This window comes from Callospermophilus lateralis, chromosome 8 (genome assembly GCF_048772815.1).
Source record: "Callospermophilus lateralis isolate mCalLat2 chromosome 8, mCalLat2.hap1, whole genome shotgun sequence".
Classification (NCBI taxonomy): Eukaryota; Metazoa; Chordata; class Mammalia; order Rodentia; family Sciuridae; genus Callospermophilus; species Callospermophilus lateralis.
In genome coordinates this window covers 137,672,152-137,688,225 of record NC_135312.1, presented here as the reverse complement: position 1 = coordinate 137,688,225, position 16,074 = coordinate 137,672,152, and the positions used below count along the sequence as shown (strand labels likewise).

Here is a 16,074-nt window from a genome sequence, read left to right as displayed (position 1 = left end):
GAACAGGAAACAGATTGAAGGGAACTTGTCCCGACAGGGAACTTAGCAGTGGGACAAAGTAGAGGAGAGATGCCCACAGTGATACTCTGTGTGTGTGTGTGTGTGTGTGTGTGTGTGTGTGTGTGTGTGTGCGCGCGCGCACACGCGCGTGCACCCTGAGGCAAAGAAGTCTGGAATTAAATACCTACATCTTTGCAAAAGGCCACCACATTTTGCTTCTCATCACAGGCAGGTCACACCCCTAAAGAGAGCAGTTTTCTCCTCAGAGTCGCTGGTCTCTTCCTATGCCCTGAGGTACTTCCTTTCCCAAGCCCTGTGGCTCCAGATACTCCCACTGTCTTTCCTGGGTCCTGACACCCTCTTTGCTTCCCAGAAGTCCTTTGATGCTTTCCCAGTGGGTGCAGTTGTCTCTGAGACTGTTTGGAGCCAGCTGCTTCTGGCCCTCCCTTCAGATCCTGTTCTTCCCTTGCTGGCTTCTGGACATTTTATTTATGGCATTTTCTCTGTCATATGCCAGAAGCACTCTCAGGTGATTAATCCTGACTTCCAGGGCTGTGGCATTCATCAAAGTCATCACTCTGGGATTCTATGATCTTTCCGCTAGAACTCATGAAAGCAGGAAGGGTGGCTCTGAGACCTCGGAGACTGGGTGGTGGCAAGGGCATTTGTTTGTTTAATGTATTACTTATGTTTTAGTTAGTATCAGAATTTAAAACTTTGGAATTTAGGCATTTTGTTTGTTTAATGTATTACTTATGTTTTAGTTAGTATCAGAATTTAAAACTTTGGAATTTAGGCATTTTGCATATATATGTGTCATTTTTGAGTACATTATTTTATGTATATTCTATGATGAAATTCATACATAGGTGAAAAACTGAGTGTGAAAATCCATGTTAGCTGAGATTTACTTAGTTATCAAAATTAATCACAAAGAAATTATAAAATCACTGTATTTGTGAGATTATGTTTGAAAAAGTGATTTCTAAAATCCATCAAAGAAAGTGATCCTGGCATTACCTCTGCAAAGAGCTCTGCAAAAAGACTGTGTGCTGAACATGCTTTAACATCTGAGAAGATTTGATGGAGCCGCGAGGCCTGCTGCAGGTGTGGACAGCATTGGCCGCTCAGCGCCAGCTTGAAGTCATTTTCAACATGTCAGAACCGGGTGTCTTTTCTTCTGTTGTAGGCAGGATTGAGTAACAGTACACTGAGACTACTTTCCTGGGTGGAATTTGTTCTAGCTTTCCTTAGTAGAGGAAGGGAAAGCATCACAACATAACCATCAATTATAGCAGAAAGCCCCTTCTGTGTGACAGCCTGTCAGCACTTGTTCCTAGTAACTGGGGGTTAAGGGTGTGTGTGCAAATGTGCTTTCCTTTTTAAAAACAATGCAGTAGTCTTGGGGGGCATTTGCAGGTAAAGTCACCAAAGGATGTTTTCCCCTGTACCTGCCTCTGGAACTCATGCCTATTGCAGACCTGCTGAGCCAGTCCCCAGGACCAAGAGATACGAGTGCATTTTGAAAAGGTTCCCAAATGATCTAAGTGATAACTCCCGTTCTGAATTCTTTTGAGTTTAATCAACAGTGAAGGCTATTTTTGTTTAGTTGTAAAAATTATATGTTGGGTTTGAAGATACAGCTCAGTGCTTATTTTCCTTTATATTTGTGCTTGAATTTGTCCATGCTTCAGATCTTTTTTTTTTTTTTTTTTTTTTTATTTTAAGCGGAGAAGAATACAGGGAAAACTCCTGGTTTTATGAGTCAGTGGATTTGGAGTTTGAATACAGTATTCTCATTAGTTGTAGGACTTTAAGACCTTCAATGTCCTTTCCTAAGAAAAGATATAACCTGGTGTCCATAACCCTAGTTAGAAAATGAATTTGTCGGTAACTCTACTGCAGAATTTATTGAAATACTGATTTGGTCCCCCTTTAATAGATAACAGTTAACAGTGTTAGCAAGGCTATTTAACAACTTTACTACTGATGGGTTAAATAAACAAAATATAAATTCACAGTCAATGGGAAAAAGATGATTTCAGTTGAAGCTAAATCTGTTTCTTAAAAGTCAAATTTTAATTTCTGATGCAAAAGAAATCACAAAATAGTTGATACACTTCCACATTAAATAACCAGTGAATTGTATGAAAGGAAATTTGATAACTGTTGATAACACATGTATTTATTTAATCAGTAACTAAAATTAGACATTCTTATTAAAACTGTTAAAACATTTCTGGATAAATATTACAACTGGATAATATTTATTAAGAGTCATCCAAATTGATTTTCATTTTCCTCAAAAGATGTGCCTACATATTGCCTTGGGCACTGTAGAGTAAACACTGAAAGTTATTGAGCCATAAAAACTTTCTTTTTTCTTATTTGTGGGGCTAGGAATGAAACTCAGGGCCTCATACGTACTAGGCAAGAGCTTTGCCACTGAGCTGCATCTCCGTCCCACCACAGATCTTCAGAGATCTCTTGAGGAACTAAATTATGCTTTCTGCTATAATTGGGGAGTTATGTTGTGACACTTACTATAAACTCTGTAGTCTTTTACTTTTTGTGCTACTGAATAATTATTTTCTAATGTTTTTTCAAATTATGAAAGTAGACCTGACATTTTCGTTTTTAATTAAATATACTAGGTGAGGGTGGCTCATAGTTTACGAATTCAGGCCCACGAGTGAAAGTATTACTTAGCTCTTGTAATGCCAGCTTGTTTTTTCTTAATATTTACAGGAGAACTACTTTGGGGAAGATGACATGTACATGGATTTTGAAGAGGTCATCTCCAGCCCTGTGCTGTCACTGTCCACATCATCCAGCTCGGGATGGACTGCTGTTGGAATGGAGAACGACAAGAAGGAAAGTGAAGGTTCAGCCAAGCCAGTTCACCCTCTCACCCTGCGTCCTTGGGACATTACTGTACTGGTTAATTTGTACAAAGTTCACGGGCGTCTTCCTGTTGTAAGTATTTACAGATCAAGAGAGTCCTAACAATGTATTAGGGTATCCATTCATCATAGGAGTCTCTGTGTGTGTTCCTGGGTGCAGGCGCACGCGCGCATGTGCACACATACACACACACACACACACACACACACACACACACATGTTTAAAAGGAAACAGCTTAGATTACAGAAATTTAGACTTTATCCCTTTCACTGTTAGAAAGCTGGTCTAGGACATCACATTTTCTTAGTTCTTGTCTCCAGACCCCACATCAATTTGGGTTCTTATGGTGAACCTGTTACAAAATCAAGCTCAGGCTTGACCCCAGAGGATGAATTGGGCAGAGGTGTAGATCCAGCCCAGCATCCTGGTTCACTCTGAGATTGCCCTTGGCACTCATGGGGCTTGGAGACTGACTTGGACTGAGATTGTATGGCCCTAAGAACCAGGAGCATTGAGATCAGGCCATATAGGGAGGAGAATGCCCTGGAACAATTTGCTCCATTTCACATGCCAGCACTGTGTAGAAGAGAAGGCACCTCTGGTGCCAAGGGCAGCAAATGTCCTTGCTTGTGCAGAATAGTTATTTTTGGTGACATATACTGTTTTTCCCTTTGAAAAAGCAAATTCTCTTAATCATGATAAGTGATTTTGTTTTCCTAATATTCTGTTCCTCTTTAACTTCTTCTGTCTTGTGATACTTTGTTAGCATGGAACTACTGATGGTCCTGAGTGCCCTACTGCTTTCTTGGAAAGACTATGCTTTGAAATGAAAAAGGGATTTCGGGAGACCATGCTGCAGCTTGTCTTGTCACCCCTGAATGTGTTTGTCAGCGATAACTATCAGGTAATATGAAAGGAAAGGTGGTAAAGAATTAGAGACTTATTTTTAGTACTTAGGGGGTAAAAATAGTGTGTTAACTTCTGTGCCTGGAATATATGGCTCTTTCAGTTAAAGATTTATAACTGTAATAAGGAGTTCTCATGTCTGTGTGTGTGTGTGTGTGTGTGTAAAACATGTATAAAATATAAATGTGAGTTGTTTCAAGAGTCTCAATTTTCTTTTTCTGTTTTTCACTACTCCCATTTATGTGACACCAATCATATTTTATCTCTTGTTTTTAGAAATGGAAAAAATACTTTCTAACTCTCTACTGTAGAAGGGAAAAATTACCTGTTCCAAACAGTACCATAAACATTTACAACATGTGTAGCTACAGGCCGATGATTTATTCTTATTCATCTAACATTAGACATTTTTTTGTATTTCTTCACCTTATTTAAGAACCTCAAAGAACCAGTGATATTAATCAAACGGAGAATTTATTATTTCTCTGGCTAGATTATCACTTTTTAAATTATTTTTTAAATGCCAAGTAGCTTCTCTTGGTACCTACTACTGATTTAAAAAAAAATTATTTTTTAGTTGTAGTTGGACACAATACCTTTATTTTATTTATTTTTTTTTATGTGGTGCTGAGGATTGAACCCAGGGCCTTGCACATGCTAGGCGAGTGCTCTATCACTGAGCCACAACCCCAGCCCCCTACTACTGATTTTAGGGAACTTCCCTACCTCTGTTCACATTATATGATTTAGGAAATGGATTTTTTTTTGTCTCTCTATTTTTGAAATTTGTTCTTATTAGTTATACATGACAGTAGAACGTATTATGACGTATCATACATACATGGAGTATAAACTTCCAATTCTTGTGGTTATACATAATGTGGAGGTACACTGGTCATATAGTCATACATTAACATAGCAAAGTTATGTCTAATTCTTTCTACTATCTTTTCCATTTCCCATTCCTTCCCCTCATACCCCCTAACCAATCTGATGAACCTCCATTTCCCCCGTTGTGATTCGGCATCTACATACCAGAGAACATTAAGCCTTTGGTTTTTTGGGGATTGGCTTATTTCACTTAACATGATTGCCTCCAGTTCCATCCATTTATCAGGCAAATGCTGTATTTTCATTCTTCTTCTTGGCTGAGAAATATTTGTTGTGTGTTTATATCACATTTTCTTTATCCATTCATCTATTGAAGGGCACCTAGGTTGGTTCCATGGCTTAGCTATTGTGAATTGAGCTGCTATGAACGTTGATGTGGCTGTGTCCCTGTAGCGTGCTGATTTTAAGTCCTTTGGGTATATGCTGAGGAGTGGGACAGCTGGGTCAAATGGTGGTCCATTCCCCACTTTCTGAGGAATCTGTTGTTGTCCAGGGTGCTTGCACCAGTTTGCAGTCCACCACTAATATACAAGCGTATCTTTTCCCTCCACATCCTTGGCAACGTTTTTTGTTAGTTATGTTCTTTATACCTGCCATTCTGACTGGAGTGAGGTGAAATCTCAGTGTAGTTTTAATTTGCATTTCTCTAATTGCTAGTGATGGTGAACATTTTTTCATATATCTGTCAACCATTTATATTTCTTCTGTGAAGCATCCGTTTAATTCCTTTGCCTGTTTATTGATTGGGTTATTTTATTTTATTGGTGTTAAGTTTTTTGAGTTCTTTATATATCCTGGAAATTAATGCTGTATTTGAGGGGCAGGTGGCAAAGATTTTTTTCCCATTCTGTAGGTTCTGTCTTCAATTCTTGATTGTTTCCTTTGCTGTGAAGAAGCTTTTTGGTTTGATACCATCCCATTTATTGATTCTTGATTTTACTTTTTGCACTTTCAGAGTCTAGTTTAGAATTTGGTTCCTAAGCCAACTTTTTTTCTAGTAGGCACAGGGTCTCTAGTCTAATGCTTAGGTCTTTGAGCCACTTAAGAGACAAGTTTTGTGCATGGTGAGAATAGGGACCTAATTTCATTTTATTACATATGCATTTCCAGTTTTCCCAGCATCATTTGTTGGAAGAGGCTCTCTTTTTCTCCAGTGTATGTTTATGACATCTTTGTCTAGGATGAGATAACTGTTTATGTGAGTTTGTCTAAATGGAGAAAAACTGGAAGCATTCCTTCTAAAAACTGGAGCAAGACAGGGATGCCCTCTTTCACCACTTCTATTCAGCATAGTCCTGGAAACCCTAGCCAGAGCAATTAGAAAAAAGAAATTAAAAAGATACAAGTAGGAAAAGAAGAACTTAAACTACCACTATTTGCCAAGGACATGATTCTATATTTAGAAGACCCAAAAACTCCACCAGAAAACTTCTAGAACTCATAAATGAATTCAGCAAAGTAGCAGGATATAATATTAACACCCATAAATCATTTCCATCCTTATATATCAGTGATGAATCAACTGAAAAAGAAATTATCCCATTCACAATAGCCTCAGAGAAAAGAAAATATTTGGGAATCAATCTACTAAAAAAGGCGAAAGACCACTATAATTAAAGCTATAGAACACTAAAGAACGAAATTGAAGAAGACCTTAGAAGATGGAAAGATCTCCCATGTTCTTGGATAGGTAAAATTAATATCGTCAAAATGGCCATACCACCAAAAGATTTGATGCAGTTCCTATTAAGGTTCTAATAGTGTTCTTCATAAAAATAGAAAAAGCAATAATGAAATTCATTTGGAAAAATAAGAGGCCCAGAGTAGCCAAAGCAATCTTTAGCAAAAGTGGAGCAGGAGGCATCATGATACCAGACCTTAAATTATACTACAGAGCTCTAGTAACAAAAATAGCACTGAAACAGACCTGAAGACCAATGGTACAGCATAGAAAATGAGTTTTAATACAAGACAAATAAAATTATAAATGGGAAGATGCATCTGACAGTCCAAAATCATCATTAGGTGGTCATTATTATGAATTATATGTGGTAACTGAGCATTTTTTTTAAATAGCATATTCCTTTTCACTCTTTAGCCGTAGCTATGTTTTTCTTGATATAATTTTAGTTTACTTTCTTGCATTTATATGTGGACACAGCTGAGATTGTGATAGCTAAAAATCAATACATGGTGTGTTTTATACATTGTTTTTGGTTGTGCCACAGAATGGGTGTTTCCTTCTTTTAAACTTTTTTGATTTTTAAGTAATTACAAATTCAGAGGAAGTTGGCAAGATAGCATAGAGACATACCATGTAGACCCTTTACCTTGTGCTCCCCATGGCACGAAACTCTTATGTAATCATAGTGCAGTATCAAAACCAAGGACATTGATACTGGGTCAGCATGTATTTGTAGTTCTGGGTTGTTTTACCACATGTATAGATTTGTATAGCTCCACCATTGTGAACTCCTCTATCTTCATAATACCAAGCTTGCATAACAGTTTATTTTAGCCTTAAAATACCTCTTGTGCTCCTCTGCAATTAGTGGTTTATAAGAGCTGGGGACAAGTGTATTGAGAGGAAGTACATCCCCTTTTTTTAATTTGCTGAAGAAATTAATAAAGAGAAATGGGGAATCTCTTATGGGTGAGTTCTGAGCATCTTAGTTGAGTGTTGGTTTGTTTGTGAGTACTTAATAGTGCTTTACTTTTATTTTAACCACTGTACTTTCAAAAAAGGCCTTATTGGACAGTAAACAAAACAAAAGAATTTATTTTTAAAGAATGCATTCCCACAAATGTGTTGAAAGCAAGGAGCACTAACCCTGTGTGATGGCCCCCGCACACAGAAGAGGCAAATATGGTGAAACTAGGTGGAGAGACACCTGTGAGCTGTCTCAATGTAGAATGGTGTCTTGAAGGTCCTGAGAGTACTTGTGAGGAAATCTGACTCCTCAGTCAGCAGCATCTCTTTTTAGTATTGTTAGGTGAGATACTTAGGGAATAAGACAGAAATGGTCCTTACCTAATGAACCTGGTGGAGAATATAAATATGGAGATTAAAATAAATGATTCATAGTGTAATGCTGCAGGCCGGCTGCAGCAGAGTATACGGGGGTGACGAATGACTTGTGTACGTTGATGCAGCAGGAATAGGAGCCGTTTACTGTAGGACAACCGAGGTATTTATACATTTTACACAGCTTATCTTAATTAGCATAAACTAGATACAGCAGTCAACCAATAAGGAATCTCCACACTTAATGGCTTGCTTTTGTTACTTTACAAATTATTCCCTCTGGCATTTGGCCAGGCACCATCCAGACTTGTTTACAGACTTTAACATTTCTCTGGCAAAATAACAGGTGCCAATCTGACTTGTTTATAGACCTTAACAGTGTAAAAGTGCTGGAAGGAGAGGTAGACACTGCTTTGGAAGCATGTAATTGTTTGGAGACAAGAATGTGGTCAAACTTGCCTTTTGAAAGGCCCCTGTGGTTGTTGACTGAGCACCGAGATTCAGAAGTGAATGCTGGAATTCTTGTCAAATTCCTGGCAAGAAGAGTCATAGCAGTACAGATAGAAGAAAGTCAAGGGTATTTGCTGAGACAGACAACAAATTGTGAGGTAGATTCTACAGAAATGGCGATTAATGAGGAAGGCATTGCCTAATGTCCTTGATCCTGTGTTCTTAACAGTGGTCTGTGGAACTAGTATTCCATGGAATGCCCTGTTACACTTATCCTTTTTCTCTCTAAATGTGTCTTAGAAATTTTCTTTCACTATAGAGTAAGTATACAATTATTCTCTGCAAGATAAAAGCTATTCTTTTATTTACATAGTCCTCAAAATCTTCATGGATCTGGGTGACCCTCCCCTGCGTTCTTCAGGTTATGGTCATATTGGTCTTTATTCTTCCCTTTTTTTATTCTCTTGATATTTTAATCTCATGATTCCTGGCCTTCCCACAAAACATTGGGCTCTGGCATTCCTTGTTAGTGTCCTAGTTTCTTTTTCCTAGAGGCAGTTACCAATCAGACCAATTAGGACTTAGCTATCAGATTTTTGTAGTCGGGCTTTCAGCGGTACTGTCACTGACGTAGCTGAGGGCTTATAAAGATTGTCAGACGGAGCTTACTTCTGGCAATCTTTATGAGCCCTCAGTTGTGGTAGCGTGATTTAGAGTGGTGTCCAGCTCCAGGAGGGTAAAGCAAGTATGAATCATGAGGCAATTTTGATGTACTTCTTACCGTCTTCTTGTTTCCAGCAGCGACCCCCCGTGGACGACGTACTCAGGGAAGGGCACATCCATCTGTCAGGTCTGCAGCTGAGAGCGCATGCTATGTTCTCTGCAGAAGGGCTTCCTTTGGGAAGCGATTCCTTAGAGTACGCCTGGCTAATCGACGTGCAGGCTGGAAGCCTTACAGCCAAGGTCACTGCACCACAGGTACGGTCCTCCCAGCACTGTGACCTAACACGCCTTCTTCTCCTTCCTCCCAGCTCTCCAGGACAGCTTGTGTGACAGTGCAGTGATCACTGCGTTTCCACTGAGGAGGTTCTGGGGGAGCGTTGGTGTCCTCCTTGCTGTTCAGGACTTTCTTAGCAGTAGTTGAGTCAGAGGCAAGGGTCACTTTCTGAGCTAGATATAATTGGCAGTATTATGTAGTTCTAGAGATAGTCACAAGAATTTGAGACTTTCTTTGGGAAAAACTCAGGATGAGAACTGTTCCAGAAACCAGATTAATATATTCTTCAAATTATACTAGTTGGCCCTCTGCAATTACAATAACCTTTGGTTTCCCCTAGTATATAGAATAATTTTCTAAGAACTTTGCTTTCTAGTATATTTCTTAAGTAAGGTTTGAAACTCACCCTTGTGTTGCTGAGGATTCTTGTCATGTCCCAAAGCAAGATCGTATAATCTGTGCATATGACCTAGTCTTAATAGATACTGGTTTTTGAAATAATGGATTTACTAACAAGTAAATTTGGTCTTTAGAGCTAAGTGTGGTCCCTTTGGATAAGTTCATCCCTAACACAATCTGACTGACTTTTACAAGGCTTAGAGGCCTTAAGGATTATTTAGTTCTAGAAATAGACAGTCCAACTTCAATTGCAGAGCCGTGTTGCTGTAACGTTTTACCTGTTGAGACATATATTTATGATAATATGAATGCTTGGTATTTTAGGACTGGAATGTGGTATAAATGTTCATACTCCATTTTGGTAAAAAGTTACAGAATAGGTATGAAACAAAGAATCAGGTGGTAGCAGGAGGGAGGTAAACCAAGAATCCAAGTACCTTGTATACCTCAAAGAAGCTGTAGTAGGAGGGCAGTGTCACTGATCTCCTAAAAAATAGTAGGAGAATGAATGAGGTTGAAGGCGGTATTTTGGAGTTGGATAACATCTCAGTATAATGTTAGGATATAATGACATGTAAACAAATGGGTGAAAAGAAATGAATATATACAGAACTGAATGACAGGGAACATTCAGCACTTACTGGCTTTGTAACTGTCTTCATCTTACTATTCCCTGTTTCTTGTCCCTAAGTCTTCAAGTACAGACTTGTATATAATAGGAGCTTGTTCCTGAGGAGAGGATAAAGTCATGCTGAACCCACAGAACTGGATGCAGTTTTATTCTGAGGACTAAGAGTTCCTGTGTTTATAAACTATCATTATAAGATAACCCTTTCTTTCTGCATTGCACCTTGTCATGGATTGTATGCCTCATGAACCTGTAGGCACTTTAATGTCTTATCATCTTTGTGTGTCTTAAAACTGAAATTCATGTTTTCTAATAGTTGAAATTATGAGCTGCTTTGGGGGGTATAATGTAATGTATAATCATTCCTCAGTATGTTTATTGTTTAAACAGCTTGAATCAGTTATAAAACTAAAGCGCTTTTTAATTTAAACTCTAGATTTGAAGAATTGATATATCATTAAACTTTTAATTACATAAACAAATGTGCCTTATAGTAATTCAAAATACCTAGTTTTCAAAAATTGTAGCTCAGTATGATAATGATAATTAAATATCAAATAAATTTACATCAAAGTTGTTTATTATGAGACAGAATTTTAGGTGCTTTTGTGTGCAAAGAATGTATGACCTTGAAGAAAATTGTTTGTTTTGGAAGTTGCTGAAGGGGAACTTTTCAGCTGAAATAAAGTTCATTTTGGTGATGCATTGTACCATTCACAAATGAAGAGGAACACAGGCTTCTGAGTGATGTTGAGGTAGAGGAAGCTCTTGCTATAATAGGCAGGTTATCAAGCAGCAGGTGTAAAGCAGCATTTGTGCTCTTTTAAGCCAGCTGATGTTCTTCAGGGGTTGCTGAGTGCCAAACCCTGTTTAGGTGCTAACCGTATTGTCACCCTGTCCCTGGTTATTTTAGCTGGCATGTCTCTTGGAGTGGGGACAGACATTTATTTTTCACGTGGTGTGCCGGGAATATGAACTGGAAAGACCAAAATCTGTAATCATATGTCAGCATGGGATTGACCGTCGAGTTTGTGAGTCCAAGGTATGTTAACACATGTTAGCAGGATATACACATGTATGACTTTTTTTCAAATGGAAGATCAAGATTCAGTTTTAACTAAAATGTGTATGACCATGAAGTAAACAGTATAGTTTAGCTTTTTTTTTTTTTGGTTAATTATTGTGTAAATTCTTAGTCACTATATCTAAAATATGAGAGAATTATTAAAACATACACATTCACGCATATATATTATATTTTTACTGTTAAAATTTTTACTTAGTGTATTATTTGCAATATGGCTGTGTCTGTAGAAGATTTAGAAATTGAAGCAACAGGAAGGAACAACTCCTTATGTGGCTTGATTTGCAGACCATTCTGGAACATGCCTAATATCCTACAATGTGATTAGCAATGTTGGACATTGGCCAGATTTCCCGACTCCAGATCTCATTCTCTTTTCAGGACATGGAACTGCCTTGATATATGTCATTATGGTTCCTTCTCAGGATTTAAAAAAGTAGACAGTGATCCCTCGAATGTGCACAGTGGCACTGAAATGTGTGGTGTTTTGTGCAGTAAATACTCTCCCTGGTGAATTTGGAATGGGGACTTGTTTCCCAAAACCTAGATATTATGGAAATTTGAAAAGTGTAGAAGAAAACCATTATTAACAATTTAGTTTTTCTTTTTTATTTGGATTTTTTTCCATACAAGCTATATTTATGTGCTGTAATATTATTGTGAATTAAAGTAATTTATTGTGCTTTTAATTTTATGTCTGAAAAAGTCACAGTATGCTTATGTGCTGATAATAAAGGAAATAGCTCTTTAAGTTTTGATAAAGTGTTTTTCCTTTTGGGAACTGTCCTCTTACTTATATGTCAGGCAGTTAGTTCTTATGGATAATTCACACACACCTTTAGGTTCCCCCCTTTAACTCAAAGCTTTTATGTGGCATGAAATTTTTTAAAGTTAAGTATATTGGGGTATAATTTTACATATAGTAAATTCACCCTTTTTAAGTCGACTGGTTTGAGTTTTTGACAAATGTTCATATCATGTGAGTAATGATTATCACCAGTAACAATAGAGAACATTTCTGTCATTTTGAAAACTTCCTTTGTGTCTCTCTGCCTTTGTCTGGAGCAGATAGATCAGGGCAAAGCATCAGCGTCCCGAAGGCCCCGACTGCAGTCCTGGCGGTGCCGTAGAGAACATGTTTACATGCTGGCGGGTCAGGACTCCCTTAGTCTGCCATTTCCTCAGGTTTATTGAAGTAGGTGATGTGCAGGCTTCTTAGCCTAGGCATTACCAAATCTGTATTTTGGGAACAAAACAAAGTTAAATTTGTATGGATTGTCCTAGGTATCACCGTGATATTTACAGTTGATTTATCTGTGGATGTGTGAAAACAGTGTGTGCAGGTTGGGGGGTATTCTCACAGGGAGTTTATAAGAGTTGTCTCTCAGACAATTCTTATAAACTTGTGACTTTGTTTACCAATTTTCTTGGACTATTCTTTTTGAGTCTTGGCAACAAATTTATGTGTATTAAGTGAAATAGGTTTGCTACTTGGCAATTTTGATGAAAATCGCTGTTATATAAGACTAGTGTTCTACTGGGAACACTTAGATGGCTGATGGCTTTATTTATCATTCTAAGAGAAAGAAATTTAACTGACTAATGATTACTCCCACCCTCATTCTGGGGATTTAACCCAGGGGCACTTTACAACTAAGTTGCATTTCCCCCATCTCCCTCTTTCAAAATTCTTTTGAGATAGGATTTTCCTAAGTTTCTTAGGGTCTTGCTGAGTTGCTAAGACTGACTTCAAACTTGGTATCCTCCTGCCTCAGCCTTCGAAGTTGCTGGAATTACAGGCATGCAACACCTTGCCCAGCTAACCTACTGATTAAAAAAAATACATATAACTAGAATTTCATTTGTGCAAATAAGGAGAGTTTAGTTAAGTATCCCAACAGTGTGTTGCTTGTGATGAATTAATTATACAATTCGTTTTCATTTTAGTTGAGTTGTATTCCCGGGCCTTGCCCAACTTCAGATGATTTGAAATACACTATGACTCGTTTAGCAGTAGATGGAGCTGATATTTATATTGTGGAGCATGGCTGTGCTACAAATATAAAGGCAAGTGTTTGTCTTTTTCTTGGCCTGTTGTAATTTTTTCTTTTACTTTGCCAAACCTTTATATATTGAGATACAACACACTTTATAGCTTGTCATCTCACAGACTAGTACATAACTTTAGAAGATATCTTCCTGAGTTTTACTCATTCATTTTGTCTTCCTCTATTGTATTTTAAAGAACTTTCACCACTTTTTAATTCTAACTGAATTATTGTGACATTGCTTTATGAAAGTGTGTATGCCAGTGTTGTAAACAGGTAGTGCCATAGGATTTTGCTGAGTACTGGCAGGTTTCGAACATTTCTGTTTCTTGCCCTGCTCCTGGGCAAGGTGGTTTGAGAGATGGTTTGCCACCTCTGCTCTCTGGGTGGCTGTTGCGCACGGCCTTGTTGAGTGGCTGTGGCTCCTTTCCTCACTGCCCACCGATTGGGCACACCTGTCCTTGATGCTCTTGCTCCTCTGCCTCTGTCCTCTCTCGGTCATTGCAGCTCTGCTTCTCTTCTATTTGTGAATTTGCCTTTTCTGTTTCTGATGATGCTAAGTTACTTAAAAATACAGAGGTTCTAGTTTTTTTTCATTTGTTTCATTCAACTTTAGATGGGTGCAATTCGGGTTGCAAACTGTAATCTCCACAATCCATCTGTCGGGGAAGGAATAAGTGCTGCAATTCAGGATGTTCAAGTGAGACAGTACATTGAGCAAGTCAATAGCTGCAGAGTTGGACTTCAGCCTGCAGTGCTCCGCAGGGCCTGCTGGCTTGAAGCTGGGTCAGCCAATTTAGGACTTATTACTGTTGATATTGCATTGGCTGCTGATCATCATTCTAAACACGAGGCACAGAGACATTTCCTAGAAGCTCATGATGCCAGAACTAAGAGGTAAGTGAAAATTTTAAGAATGGTAGCTGTCTTAGGTTCAGATAAAAAGTATTAGAAAATTATAGAGAAAATTTTGTTAGGAGTGGAATAAGGACATTTGGATTAAAGACTCAGCGTGATGACACTGGTGCACTTCAATGAACTTATAAGAACTTTTCACTACTTTTTAATTCTAACTGAATTATTATGACATTGCTTTATGAAAGTGTGTATGCCAGTGTTATAAACAGGTAGTGCCAGAGGATTTTGCTGAGTACTGGCAGGTTTCGAACATTCATAACCTTACCTCAAAGAATTTTGTTGTATATCTTTCCAGGATTTTAGGTGTAGTTTTCTTATACTTCAGATATGTACACTTATACTTTATACTTTAATCTTTTTTTTTAAATTTTTTAATATTTATTTTTTAGTTTTTGGCGGACACAACATCTTTGTATGTGGTGCTGAGGATCGAACCCGGGCCGCACGCATGACAGGCGAGCGCGCTACTGCTTGAGCCACATCCCCAGCCCCTATACTTTAATCTTATACGGTTTAAAAAACTGAGACTTTTGATATGCATTACCAAATTACTTCTGTGAAAAATTATTTCAGCCTACATCCCCTGGATTTTAGGAGAGTCCTGTCTCACTGTGCCTTTGCTACCTTTTGAGGGTTTATGATAACTGAAAGGTTAGGTCTCTCCTTATTATACATTTCTTTACTTCTGAGACATTTTTTTTCCACATACTAATTAGCTGTTTTGACTTGTCAATATCTTATTAATAGTTTGTGTTCATTTATTTGAGTATTGATATTTTTCTTACCAATTTTTTTTTTTTTTTTTGGTACCAAGGATTAAACCCCAGGTGCTTAACCTCTGAGCCACATCCCCAGTCCATATTCTCAAAAACTAAAGAACCTGGGTTTCTTGGTTGGTTGTTGCTCAGGAAGCCAACCTGGTGCAGTGCTTGTTTTCAGTTAGGCTAAGTGACAGAGCCAGGTGCCCGTGAAGCTGGGGAACTGACTCCTGGGGACCTTGGGTATTCCTTGCAGCTCCTTAGGCCAGCTTCAGAACTGTGCTTGTCAGGAATTGTGACGAACACAGATCTTATGCTACTTACAGGCTTCACCTGTCAGGGGGTAATTTTTATTTTTTTTTTAAATGTATGAGTTAAAAAACTGAATTAAATTTATTTTGAAAAATAGAAAATGTGGTTGTTTTGAGAATGTTTTAAACCTGGAGCTAATTGTCTCATTTTTTTTATTTTGTATTTGCTTTTTTAATTCTTTGCTTTTTAAATATATACTATATTTATTATTATTATTCGACTTATTTCCATCTCACTGTGGTAAAACTGCTTTTTTTTTTTTGAAAGGCAAATGATTAAAAAGATATATCACAGAAAAACTAAACCTTTTTGTTTGTGTTTATGTTATTTTAATAAAAGTTGTGTTCTTTTCTTAATGTGTTCTTTTCTGGGTCTGTCTGATTGTGTTAGGTTGTGGTTTCTGTGGCCTGATGATCCCCTGAAGAACAAGAGGTGCAGAAACAAGTGTGGCTGTCTCGGGGGCTGCAGGTTTTTTGGTGGCACGGTGACTGGCCTGGATTTCTTCAGACTCGAAGAGCTGACACCGTCCAGTAGCTCTGCATTTTCCAGCACAAGTGCTGCAGAGTCTGATATGTATTATGGACAGTCTCTACTGCATCCTGGAGAATGGATCATTACTAAAGAAATCCCCAAAATCATAGATGGTGAGAAAATGTGTCTCATGCTAATCTTTTATTATCTCTACTCCTAAGCTATCCTGAGAGAACATCTATGTTACGTTGTTCAAATTAATTAATTTTTTTGAGGGGTGTT

At 37.9% G+C, this 16,074-nt stretch overlaps 1 protein-coding gene across 6 annotated transcripts in view; it reads left to right on the top strand.

Moving 5' to 3' along the window:
- The window catches only part of Bltp1 (bridge-like lipid transfer protein family member 1), a 192,073-nt gene that overhangs the window by 61,935 nt on the left and 114,064 nt on the right, over positions 1-16,074 (top strand). For 5 of the 6 annotated variants that reach the window (XM_076864404.1, XM_076864405.1, XM_076864407.1 and 2 more), the window contains exons 21-27: positions 2,749-2,976; positions 3,672-3,809; positions 8,976-9,155; positions 11,115-11,243; positions 13,233-13,352; positions 13,950-14,230; positions 15,712-15,965. In XM_076864404.1, the coding sequence (XP_076720519.1) occupies positions 2,749-2,976; positions 3,672-3,809; positions 8,976-9,155; positions 11,115-11,243; positions 13,233-13,352; positions 13,950-14,230; positions 15,712-15,965 (1,330 nt within the window). The remainder of the gene's footprint in view (positions 1-2,748; positions 2,977-3,671; positions 3,810-8,975; positions 9,156-11,114; positions 11,244-13,232; positions 13,353-13,949; positions 14,231-15,711; positions 15,966-16,074) is intronic. The other variant, XM_076864403.1, reaches the window with a different exon arrangement.